Below are 13,813 nucleotides of genomic sequence, written 5' to 3' on the forward strand. Positions count from 1 at the left end.
GAAATATGCCGCCTCGGGCATCTTCAAACAATTTTTCAAAAATTGCATTCAATAGACCTTCAGCCGGAAATGTTCCGTCTGGGGCATTTCTGAAAAATCATTTTTCTATAGACCCACAGCCGGTCTTCATACCGCCTGTGGCATCTTCAAGCAGATTCTTGATTTGCATTCATAAGACCCTCTGCCGGTTTTGTGCCGTCTGGGGTACTTCTGAGCAAGCTTCCAAAAAGGCATCCCATAGATACCGTTTGGGGTATCTTTGAGTAGTCTTCAATAAAAGCATTCTATTGATACCGTCTGGGGTATCTTTGAACAATTTCCAAAAAAGGCTCTATAGATACCGTTTGGGGTATCTTTGGGCAAATTCCTTTCAAAATGCCTAACCATCTGCCTTACAACTTTCTAAACAACCACATCCGGGACACTTCCGTGCGTGGTATCTTTGAGTGATTCTCTTCGAAAATCGCCTGACTGTTTGTTTTGTATTTCAGCTTTCACAACATACGCAACCAGAAGCTACCGCCTGTGGGATCTTCAAGCCACACTTTGGGATAACAGTTTCCTTCTACAAACTTCTTTACTACTTCAAGGTACCGTCTCTGCCCTTCGCAATTATTTTGAGTTTTTCCCGGTTGTGTAGTTTGTATAGAATAAATGGGCTCTCCCATAACATTCACAGCACATCCTAAGACAGAGGTTAGCCGGTCATCTGGGACGGCTGAGTCTAGGAATAGGGATGTCGTCTGGGGGTGTTTGGACCACCCTTACTCTACTTTGAATCCGACCGTCTCTGTTCATGTGCAGGACAGAATGGCTCGGGCCAGGTGGACGACAATTGACCCTAACTACTAGTCCGATGATGCAGCCGCGGATCCGGCTGCCTCTGTTAATAATGACCAGGCCGAAGAACCGGCTGGGAATGTACCAAGTGAGGTACCGGGTGTGCCGAGTACACCCAGTGTTGGTATCCTTGATGAATCCGACTCAAATGGCGAAGAGTCAGGTGAAGAGTCCGGAGAAGAGTCCGGCTCTGATGAGTCTTCATCCGAATCAGCCGACCCTATTGAGGAGGACGCCTATAAGTGGTCGGCTGTTAACAACCCCACTGAAGCAACTATGACCGCTAGGGATGTGGTCACCTTGAATGCCACTTTTCCTGCGTTCTTGGAAAAGAAACCGGTTGGGGTAGGCTGGGAGGTTGGGGTCTCGCCTGTAGATGCCATGGTTGTCTGGGAAGACAATTTGGAACATGCCGACGACTATTTCGGCTACTATGAGGCGGCGTTCAAAGCTGGCCTCCGGTTCCCCCTCCACAGTTGTATAAAAGTCAATCTAAGGGGGTACAACTTAGGCGTCTGGCGGCTGACCCCCAACTCTTGGGTCAACATACTAGATACATAGCCGCCTGTGAGATGCAGGAAATTAAGCCTAGCTGGGAGGCATTTGCACACATGCTTTACCTAAGCCGGGCACCAGGCGGCTGGAATGCGTGGTATACTTTAACCACGCACCCGGAATATATGATGAACTTAGACAAGCCGTCCAAGTGGAGTAGTTGGAAGAGTAAGTTCTACGTTGTCTCTTCACCGACTCTCCAATTAAATCGTCGGCTGCGTACCTACAATAAGAAACCGGCTCTTCTTGGGAAGAAGTGCGCTCTTCCAAAGGTGCCGGTGGAGGCCTGGGACCAAATAATGGAGACGGATCTCTTTAAGAAGATAACCCTCACTCTAGATGATGGGAGCGTTATTATAGTTCCCAAGTTCTGGGTACCTCTCCCGGATTGGTTTAAAGATGAGGCGTTCCTGTCTGCCTGTCATCTTAGTACTATGTTTACCAGAAGTAGGTTATCTTTTCATCCGGTATATTTTGCTGTTTGCTTGCCTCATCCGGGTATTTACTTGCTCTTTTCTTTTCTTTTGCAGAAGAAGTGATAGAGATGTTGCCGGCTGAGAAGACACCGGCTACATCGGCTGCTGCCATTAAGAAGGAGCAAATTGAGAGAAAGAAGTCGCAGCTGGCGGCAAAGGATGGCGGGTGGTGTGCCTCAGTCGTATGCAACCAAAAATATCACAACTAAGCTAAATGCAAATAAACGTAGTTAGGGGAGTCGAGTTCGAATCCACAGGGAAAATGGTACTAATAACTGCAAACCTAAGTGGAATTACTCTAGGAACGTAGTAATCTAAGTAACAAGGGGGTTTTGACAAGCAATGGTGACAATTAAACTAAATCAGAACAATGAACGTAAATAGTATGCGATCAATGAGAATAACGGTCTTGGTTATGCGAAATCCACAATTGAACATACAAATTGATCATAGAAGCCTCTTCAATCAAACACTATTGAACACCTTGTTGTAGAATTCTAAATTCTAAATTCTCATAAGCTAGTTAGAAATAGCAAAGCGCTCCTTTCTAACCCTTTCTAATGTATAATTTAAGACAGGCGCTCTAAATCATCCACAAGAAGAACATAAACGAAGAAATCAACAAGGATTGAATAAATTAACACAAGCGGTCTAATTTCTTCAATAATATTATTCCCTCTTTAAGTTATCAATCAAAAGCATGCATTCATAACCCAAAGTTGCTACTTTGGAAAGATTAATTAGATGCAAGCGAATCTAACAATTCTAACCTAGCAATTGATTAAAGCAAATCATGAAATAATTCAAAGGAATAATAAACATTCAATAGATAATAAAGAGAAGAGAAATCTCACAATTCGTAGCCAAAAGCTTCAATCTTTAACCAAGAATCCGGAAGATTAAGCTTCCATGGATTCTAATTCAAAAACAAAGATTTCTGAAATTTGCCAAGAACCCTAGAAAACTTTTACTTCTCTCTAACTTAATTCTCCTAATTAACCTCTTCTAACTCTTCATAAAAATAGACTATATATATGTTTCCATACTTAAATAACATAAAACAATAATAAAAATAATAAATAAATACAAAACACGAGCCAAGACAAAGCAAACTACTGAAAAATAACCAAAACAGGCCCCGAAATCTGGAAGACCCGCTGCCAGCTGCTCGGGACCCGCTGGCAGCGGCTAAAGAAGCAAAACACTTCGTCCTCTCTGGCTGACCCGCTGCCAGCGGCTCTGGCCAGCTGCCAGCGGCCCTGGCAGCGGTTCTGCTGTCTTCTGCTGTCTTCTTTGCTCTTTCTTCTAGCTTTGCTTCACCTTTACTCAAGCTTTCTCCCTTGCTCTTCCAAGCTCCATCACGCTTCTCAAATCACGAGCTAAGGTCCATACTCTATAATCCTCCTCATTAGTTCCCGAACTCACTCACTAACACCTATAAATCCCGGCTTTTGCACACAAGTGAGATCACCGCCCGAAACTCACAAAAGCTATTAAAAACTCATGCACAACATCAAAACACACCCTAAAACTCTTCTCTCAACCCTTGATAAGACGGCTTATCAAATTCCCCCATACTTGAACCTTTACTCGCCCTCGAGTAAACTTAGAGAATAAAACACATATCCCCATTAAGGTTCAAAACAGAAGATGGCGGAACCGAACAAGCTCTACGCATTCAAACTCAAGAAGACATCCTAGCAACCACCAACTAACCGCCTTCTCACTTCACAAACTCCCTTTTTCATTTTTTTTACATTCAACTCATCCCCCAAAACCAACCTAGAACAACAAGCACATAGCCAAGAGCATAGATATTCTCAACTATCCTACCACACGAAACCTTTGATAAAATTGGGCAAACAAGACTCAACTAAACCAAAAGTCCACAAAAAAAAACACTTCCACACTCAAAAGTCAAGAAAAATAACTCTAGCTTTTTAAGCATGATCAACACTTCTCCCGAACTTCAACTATCTCCCGAAAACATCAAGATGAGACCTACCCGACACCTGCATATTTCTCCTCCCCTTATGACACCGACTCCGGCAATTAGATGCGCAAATTCACGAATTTTTCTGTCTCTTCTCTCATTTTGCCTAGGAGCCCTTTCGGGTTTTCATCCTAGCCTCTCATCTTTTTCCAAATCTCACTTTCTCACCCACTCATTTGCTTAGGTCGCCCTTTCGGGTTTTCAACCTAACCGGGCCCCCATTTTTGCCTAAGCCTCCTTTTCAGGTTTTCGGCTTAGCGGGTTTCTTTTTCTTTTTCTTTCTTTTTTTTTTCAATTTTTTCTCTTTTTTCTTTTTCTTTTTGCATTTTTTTTTTCATTGAACCACAATTAAGATAGTTATACAAAACATGAAATCAAGATAACTATACAAAATTTCAAAAATATGCAATGAAAAGCTTCCCCCCCTACTTAAATGAGGCATTGTCCTCGATGCAAGAACAACTACAATGAAACCAAAAGTAAGGGAAAAGGAAGAAAATCGTTACCATCTCAATGAGAGGGACCTCCAGAGCAAGAAGAGCCGGCATCACCCCGAAAAGCACGCCTCTCGGAACGACGCAAAGCACGGGATGCCAGGTGATCCATGAACGCCTCAGTTGGGGGCTCATACTGTGGATATTGAGCGGTATAAAACCGACTCATGCTTCTCTGATATGCAAGCAGCTCTTGCATCCCATCGCACACCTCCTCTAGTCTATCATCTACATCAGCCCTCCAGTGAGGCCAATCATCATGCTGCACTCCAGCAGCATCCTCACCCCCTTCTTCATCCACATACTCCCCGCCCATTTGATTATCGGGATTCTCCTCCCCCATGTTCTCAATTATTACTTTGGCATCTCCCAAATAGGGGGCAACATCCGGGTCGGGCGCAAGGAAAAAGTCTGCGGAAGCAGGGCCAAAAGGTAATGCTCGTCCCTTGGGACGAGGAATTCTCAAATAGTTCAAACCCTGTGGTCCGTATCGCCAGAAATTACTACCGACGACGGGGGAACGCGATAACAAACCAATCTTGACCAGAGTCATGATGTTATAAGTTAGGTACGTCGAATCTACTGGCACAAGATCTGCGGGGGGTGGAACATTTAAATAACAAGCGAGCAGGGAGACCATACCACCCATGCTAATGTGGCCACTTGAATTTGACCGCACTTTCACACAGCTATCTACAAAAATATCGACCCAATTGGGGGTGCCGACACCCTCAGGGGTCATCGCCCACAAATAAGATAATGTAGCCTTGGGAACCTTAGTAGCTTCTCCTTGACATAGTATGGTGGACGAAATAAACCTATGAACGAGTCTAAGGCATGGGTGAGTGATCTTGAAGCTATGATCACCATGAGGGTCAACTTCACAACCAGTTATAGCCTCCAAAATGTTCGGGACAAGTACGTGCTATAATCACCCCAATGGTTCACCAATGGGGGTGCATCCCAACCAAATGCCATTCGCATATCATCATAAGACACAACATAATTCCTATTATTCAAATTAAAGGATATTTGATCACGTCCTTTAGTAAGAGTTGAAAGGAATTCATAGGTATACCTGACATAGGTGGGGGCGCATTTGGTCATGAAATTCTCCAGACCCACTTTCCGTAGCAAGAGCCGCACTACTTCCTCCATGTCTAGCTCTTGCAAAGCTTCTAAGTAAAAAAACTTGGTGCATTGCACCGTTCGTCGTGGTTGTTGAAGCTTAGTCCATATCCCCTTCTCCTTGGAATTCAACCGCATACCCATGAATCCATCCCCTCGAGGCAATGGAGGTGCCTCACCTTGACTAGAAGAAGCACCTTGCTTCTTGCCCCTTGGGGGTCTTGATGGAGATGATGCTTTAGACCTCTTGTTGTCTCTACCCATGGCTATAAAAAGGAATATGTTCACTTGCACCTTCACCTTCACCTTCAATGAAAATAAATTAAGCTTGCAATTCCACACAACCAACTCAATTTCACAATTGAAATCAAGAAAAATGGTAAACCTTAGGTGAAATTGTGATGGGAATTGAGAATTTGATGAAAGATGAAGATTTGGGAAAGGGAAATTGGTAAGAATTTGGTATAATTGGAGTAGGGGAATGAATGAGTAGAGAGAAGGAGAAGAAAAGGAGTAAGGGTTTATGTGAATTGGGGTTGAGGGAAGAAATAATGAAGTTGGAGTTGGAAAAGGGTAAATAAGGGGGAAAAAAAAAAACTCGGGGAAGCTGGTGGAGCCGCTGGTAGCGGCTTGAGGCCCGCTGCCAGCGGCTCTGGCAGGTTTTGGGAGATTTTTGGGCTGGAAGACCCGCTGCCAGCGGGTAAGGGGCAGCTGGCAGCGGCTGATGCTGAACCAACTTTTTTATTTTTTTATTTATTTATTTATTTTTTTTTATTTTGAAAAAAAAAAACGTAGAGGGGGGTCCCGCTGGCAGCGGCTCAGGAGCAGCTACCAGCGGCTGGGACAGAAACAAAGGGGTTTGGGCTGCAAGAAGACCCGCTGCCAGCGGCTTCTGCAGGGAAGGCCCCCATTGTCTCTGTTTTGCTCTGTTTTTGCTGCGTTTCGCGCATAAAAATTGCTCCCAAGGCCTCCACCTACACAAAAACAATAAAAACACTCTTCACATCACACGAAAAAATAAAAACTAAACTACGAAAAGTAGTGGGGAAGAGTTTTCGATCGGGTTGCCTCCCGATTAGCGCCTTTGTTTTACGTCGTTGGCTCGACGCAACTCATCCCACTTCGCTACTCGGTTGAAGGCTCATAGAGGTCAATGCACTCTATGTTCTCGGATTTGAAACCATCGAAGTAGGGCTTGAGCCTTTGTCCATTGACCTTGAAGACATTGTCGGTCTCTAGGCTCTGAATTTCTACCGCTCCATGCGGGTAGACTTTCACCACTTGAAATGGACTCTCCCAATGGGAGCGGAGTTTATCAGGACATAATTTGAGTCGGGATTTTTATAGGAGGACTTTTTCACCGACTTTAACCTTCTTCCTAGCAATCATCTTGTCATGCCACAACCTATTCTTTGCTTTGTGGTATAAATGGGACAATTTCTTGCCCGGAATTGCAGACGGGCCGATTGTTGAACCTGGTGGTATAGGTGGAAGCTTGGAATGTTCATTCAATTCCCCCACCTTCACCTGCACATTAGTAGGCATAGAGAAATCCAAGCAATCACCAGATACAACATTAGTTATAGGTGTGAGGAACTCATCCCCACGATCATTGTTAGGAACATCATGCACCATTGGATCGACAACATTAAGAGAACATAAAGAATGAGTGTTGACAGGATACTTTATGGAATCATAAATGTTATACCCAATTGCTTTCCCATCAAACTCCATAGTCAAGGAACCGGTAGACACATCGATTTTTGTTTTAGCAGTCTTCAAGAAAGGTCTTCCTAACAAGATGGGGACTGCTTGTTTGTCATGTTCCATGTCAAGCACATAAAAGTCAGCAGGAAAAATCAAACCATCAACCTTAACCAACACATCTTCCACCACCCCCTTAGGATACACATTAGACCTATCCGCTAACTGAATCACTACCCCAGTTCCATGTAAAGGTCCAAGTTTTAAAGATTTAAACAGGGAGTAGGGAATGACATTGATTGATGCACCTAGGTCCAACATAGCTCGGTGCAATGTGGTGTCTCCTATTGTAACAGGAACAATAAACATACCAGGATCACCACATTTTTCTGGGATTTTCTTTTGGAAAACCGCAGAAACATGAGCACTCACCTTTACCTTCTCTTTTCCTCCCAACCTATGCTTTCTCTTGATAGTACACAGTTCTTTCATAAACTTAGCAAAACGAGGAATACTTTTAATCACATTCAAAAGGGGAATATTTACCTCACATTTGCTAAAAGTCTCATAAATATCCTTGTCTTTCTCATACCTTCGAGTATCTTGCAAGGCTTCAGGGAAAGGTGGTGTGGGTTCATAAGAGGGAAAAGTTGGTGGATTCGCCACAGCTTCATGTTCTACTTCTTGCTCTTCAGTTCCAATCAAGTCTTTAGCCCTCTTAGTTGCAACTGCAGTTTCTTGCAACTCTTTGCCATTTCTCAATGTTATTGCATTGACCTGTTGCTTAGGATTCAGCTCCGTTTGAGATGGAAGCTTTCCAGAGTCCTTAGCTTCAAGTCGGCTTACTGCACTAGAGATTTGACTAAATTGATTCTCTAGGTTTTGAATACTTGATCTGGTTTCTTGCTGAAATTGCACCATATTTTGCTAAATAGTAGAAACATTAGAAGTTAATGATCTAATCATTTCTTCAGTTGACATATTATTCGAATTTGAGCTTTGGCCTTGAGGTTTGGGTAATGGTGCCCTATATTGCTGATACTGTTGCTGGCCTTGAGCATTTTGTTGTTGTTGGTTCCCTTGGGAGTTCCCATATCTCAAATTTGGATGATCCCTCCATCCTGGATTGTGTGTATTTGAATAGGGATCATATCTTCTCTGAGGACCTTGCCCTTGGAAACCCATTGCATTTGCTTGCTCATTCTGCTCCTCTTGTAATTGAGGACATGCATCAGTGGGATGTCCCATGGAGGTGCATATACCACAAGCATTCAGTTGCCGCGGATTCCTTGAGTTCACCATGAACTCACGCATCATAGAAGTCAAATCAGCTACTTGACTTTCTAACTCAGACGTATTTGAATTTGCTGCATTCACCCGGCGCGTGGGAGTTCTCTGACTGAATTGCCTAGAATTTTCTGCTAGCTCTGCAATCAGCCTAGTTGCATCTCCTGGAGTCTTATTCACTAGCCCTCCTCCACTTGCTGCATTCACCATCCTCAAGTCATCATCAGTTAGACCTCCATAGAAGTATAGGATGAGGTCTTGATCGGAATACCCATGGTAAGGACAACTAGCACACAATCTCTTAAATATCTCCCAATACTCATACAAGGATTCATCTTCCTTCTAATCCACATTGCTGATAGCTTTCTTAAGGCTCGCAGAAATAGTGGCTGGGTAGTACTTCTCAAGGAAACACTTCTTCAAATCTGCCCAATTTGTTATGCTACCTGGGGGAAGATAGTAAAACCAATCCTTCGCTGCATCCTTGAGAGAGAAAGGAAATGCTCTCAACTGAATTTGCTCGTCAGTCATCCCAATCGGTTTCATGCTGGTGCATACCACATGAAATTCTGCCAGATGTTTATTCGGATCTTCACCCTTCATGCCATGGAATGCCGGCAATAGATGTATTAGACCAGATTTGATCTCAACATTAGTACCTTCCTCCAATTGCTGATATGCAATGCACAACGGCTGTTGGTTCAAGTTAGGGGCTGTAAGTTCTCTCAGTGTTCGATTTTCTGCCATCACCTCCTCTTCTTGAATGCTGAAAATGTATGTTGATTCACTGGGGGCTGTTCTTGCCTCTTTTCGCAACCTGGAAATATTTCTTTCAATTTCTGGATCAAACTGCAAAACTTCTTTGTTAGCAGAACGGGTACTTATCATACCCTAGTGAACAAACAAAGAAAGATAGCTAAGAACAGTCCTAAAATAAATTCTACTAAGATAAACAATTAAAAAGTAACGCCTTAGTTCCCCGGCAACGACGCCAAAATTTGGTGTGCCTCAGTCGTATGCAACCAAAAATATCACAACTAAGCTAAATGCAAATAAACGTAGTTAGGGGAGTCGAGTTCGAATCCACAGGGAAAATGGTACTAATAACTGCAAACCTAAGTGGAATTACTCTAGGAACGTAGTAATCTAAGTAACAAGGGGGTTTTGACAAGCAATGGTGACAATTAAACTAAATCAGAACAATGAACGTAAATAGTATGCGATCAATGAGAATAACGGTCTTGGTTATGCGAAATCCACAATTGAACATACAAATTGATCATAGAAGCCTCTTCAATCAAACACTATTGAACACCTTGTTGTAGAATTCTAAATTCTAAATTCTCATAAGCTAGTTAGAAATAGCAAAGCGCTCCTTTCTAACCCTTTCTAATGTATAATTTAAGACAGGCGCTCTAAATCATCCACAAGAAGAACATAAACGAAGAAATCAACAAGGATTGAATAAATTAACACAAGCGGTCTAATTTCTTCAATAATATTATTCCCTCTTTAAGTTATCAATCAAAAGCATGCATTCATAACCCAAAGTTGCTACTTTGGAAAGATTAATTAGATGCAAGCGAATCTAACAATTCTAACCTAGCAATTGATTAAAGCAAATCATGAAATAATTCAAAGGAATAATAAACATTCAATAGATAATAAAGAGAAGAGAAATCTCACAATTCGTAGCCAAAAGCTTCAATCTTTAACCAAGAATCCGGAAGATTAAGCTTCCATGGATTCTAATTCAAAAACAAAGATTTCTGAAATTTGCCAAGAACCCTAGAAAACTTTTACTTCTCTCTAACTTAATTCTCCTAATTAACCTCTTCTAACTCTTCATAAAAATAGACTATATATATGTTTCCATACTTAAATAACATAAAACAATAATAAAAATAATAAATAAATACAAAACACGAGCCAAGACAAAGCAAACTACTGAAAAATAACCAAAACAGGCCCCGAAATCTGGAAGACCCGCTGCCAGCTGCTCGGGACCCGCTGGCAGCGGCTAAAGAAGCAAAACACTTCGTCCTCTCTGGCTGACCCGCTGCCAGCGGCTCTGGCCAGCTGCCAGCGGCCCTGGCAGCGGTTCTGCTGTCTTCTGCTGTCTTCTTTGCTCTTTCTTCTAGCTTTGCTTCACCTTTACTCAAGCTTTCTCCCTTGCTCTTCCAAGCTCCATCACGCTTCTCAAATCACGAGCTAAGGTCCATACTCTATAATCCTCCTCATTAGTTCCCGAACTCACTCACTAACACCTATAAATCCCGGCTTTTGCACACAAGTGAGATCACCGCCCGAAACTCACAAAAGCTATTAAAAACTCATGCACAACATCAAAACACACCCTAAAACTCTTCTCTCAACCCTTGATAAGACGGCTTATCAGCGGGGTAAGCGACATTCTCTTTTTTCTATTGCCGGTTGTACTACTTTGGTATGACTAACTGGTTGACTTTCCTTTTTTCTAGCCGGGAACCAAAATGTTTCACGCTCCCTGTCTAAAATGCTGAAAAGGACGGCTTGGGAGATACCCCAACCAGCTGCTAAGGCACTAAGGGTGTCGGTTCGTACCCTTGCCCCATCTTCTGATAGGCCGTCTAGAGGGGACAGGCCAACCTCTGGAGGCAAGAGCCTGAGAGGTCTCATCCCGGCCACTGAGGCGGTGGTCAGGGAAGGAAAGGAGCCGGGTACTCCGGCTGGTCAGGGCCAGACCACAACTGGCTCAAATGCGGCTGGGGGGGATCTAACCCCTCAGCAAGATAAAGGTATGGCTTCCACCTTCGATCCCCCCTGGCCGCTTGGGCCTCTGCGAGTCAAGTCCCAAGTCAGCCAATCCGGGGATTCCTCAGGCAGCCGTCAGAATGTAGGCGCCGCCTATACCTAGTACCTGACCCATGACTCTGTTATTGCAGATGCTACCTCAAGGTGGCCCAACTTCCATCAATTCGCGAAGAGGATGCTCCGGACCCTCACCCGGTCCGAGAAGGAGGCAATGCCGGGTGTGCACTAGGTCAACCTTGACTGCATCAATTCTCTCCTGGCGGAGGTAATAAACCGGCTGTGTTTTTTGCTTGTAAATTCTTTATTTTACCGGATATATTGTCATGAATGGGACTAACTGTTTTGCCGGTTGATGCTGCAGGTGATGCTGCAGGTGATGCTGCCCTTGCGTAATAAGCAAGAGGAGGTAAGGGATGCCCAGAAACGGGCATCTGAACTTATTGATGTCTGTCAGTTCAACGCCATTAAATATGACATGGAAACTAAACACCGGGAGATGAAACAGGAGGAGCTTCTCAAGGATGCTAAACCGGCTGCTGAGACGGCAAATAAGAAGGCGGTTGACCTCGAGCTCCAGGTCAACAACCTCAAAGCCGATCTCAAGGCATTGGGGTAAGCCAACAAAGAGAACACCGGGCTACGCTCGGAAGTCAGCCGGCTGAAAAATGAGCTTGCCCTAAGCCAGTCGGCTTACAAAGAAAAGCTAGCAGCCGAACAGCGACGTCTGGTTGCTGAGAACGAAGCTGACTGCGAGGAGTGCATAAAGCTGGCTTGGGGGCTGATCCATCCGGAGGTCGAGTATGACTTCTTCGACCTTAGGTACAAGTTTGCTAGTGAGGTATACGATGCCAAGGTCCTTGGTCTAGACCCGCCGGCTCCATTTGAAGAGTGGGCTGGTATAGGCGAGGAGGACGACTAGCCGGAGGCTCAGGATCAGCAGGCGGAGGTTCAGGATCAGCAGGCGGAGGTTCAGGATCAGCAGGCAAAGGTTCAAGATGACAAGGGTTAAATCGGTCGCTACAATCTAACTCTCAATCAAACAATTTTTATACGAACACCCTATAACCAAGTACAATGGCAAATAAAGGTACGGTCCACGAGGAACGAGAGTAATTGCAAATCAATCTTAAACCTAAGCTAGTTCAAAATCAATGGAAAATGGTGTTCTAAAATACTACTAATAAGATGGAATAAATCAATAAACTAAGACACTATGGAGAACGGGAATTCACCAAACCATCGGTAACTACGCAACAAGGAATCATAGAGACAAACGGGATATGCAAAGACTATATGTCTGATCAATATCGTGCGATAGGAAGACAACGGGCAATACTAAGCTTAGATTTCTCATGCACTTAACATTACTCGATACATAATCAAACCACATTCAATAATGAAATACTCGAATCACAATCTCTTGTTCAAATCAAGAATATCATGCAATCAAATTCAAGATTCTAGGTTAGCTACTCCTATTATAGTGAATTAACATGTAATCTCATATAATCAATTTAATCACAATCCGTTTATCAAAATCAATCCTTAATTACGTAGATTACCTAGGCCGGGTTTCATCCCGAAACCCCAGCTAGGAAACTACTCACACATATTCATAATCACAACAATAATAGATTCCATAAACATCATAGATCTAAACATAAATTCTGATTAAGGAATAATAAAGCTAGATTAATAAACAAGAATGAATAATACCAATTGTATTGATGAAAATCAATGGAAAAGTTTAGAACTTTGATATCCGTCGTCAATGAATAATACAAAGAATCTTCACAAATCTTGCTTCAAATCAATCCGAGAAACTAAAATCGCTAGAATAACCTTTAAGAAAACTAATGAATCTCTAATACCAAGAACGTTCTCCAATAACTCTCTACAAAGGCTCTCAAAAGCTATCTCTAAATCTGGCTAAAAATGCCCCTTAAAGTCGGGCCTTATATACGTCTTCTAATTCGGAGAAGTCAAGCGCGCAGTCAACCCTGGATCAGCATGGCCGTGCTATATTTGGCACGACCGTGCTAGCTTGTCAGTAGCTAAACCGGATTTCTTCTTCAATTTGGCACGGCCGTGCTATATTTGGCACGGCCGTGCAGCTGCTTGGCACGGTCGTGCTAAAAATGACACGGCCGTGCTGAATATGCTCTAGCACGGGGCTCATACTGAAGCTGACACAGGCACGGGCAACATCTGGCACGGCCGTGCTAATGGCCTGCACGGCCGTGCTGGTGCGTGGATACTGACACGGCCGTGCTATTGGCTTGCACGGTCGTGCTGCCTGTGCTATGTAATAAATGCACGGCATTGAACTTCCTTAACTCCAAGGCTAGCTCGGTTACGCATCAAGGGCTTGGGATCCGACTAAACTCGGTTGATATTACCTGAAAACACATAAAAACAAACCGAAAACCCGTGAAGCACGTAATATAGGGGACATAAGCATAACAAGGTAATAATCGGCCAAAACGGCCCCAAATACATCCAAAATCATCCTAATATATGCTCTAAAGCGCGCCCTAAAGTGC

The 13,813-nt window shown here is 43.4% G+C and overlaps 1 protein-coding gene across 1 annotated transcript; it reads right to left on the reverse strand.

The window, feature by feature from the left end:
* Positions 1-6,827: 6,827 nt before the first annotated feature.
* LOC110700221 lies at positions 6,828-8,111 on the reverse strand. The gene has a single exon (XM_021877729.1). The coding sequence runs from the start codon at positions 8,109-8,111 to the stop codon at positions 6,828-6,830; it is 1,284 nt and encodes a 427-aa protein (XP_021733421.1).
* Positions 8,112-13,813: the final 5,702 nt, after the last annotated feature.

The sequence above is a fragment of the Chenopodium quinoa genome, unplaced genomic scaffold (assembly GCF_001683475.1).
Source record: "Chenopodium quinoa cultivar QQ74 unplaced genomic scaffold, ASM168347v1, whole genome shotgun sequence".
Lineage (NCBI taxonomy): Eukaryota > Viridiplantae > Streptophyta > Magnoliopsida > Caryophyllales > Amaranthaceae > Chenopodium > Chenopodium quinoa.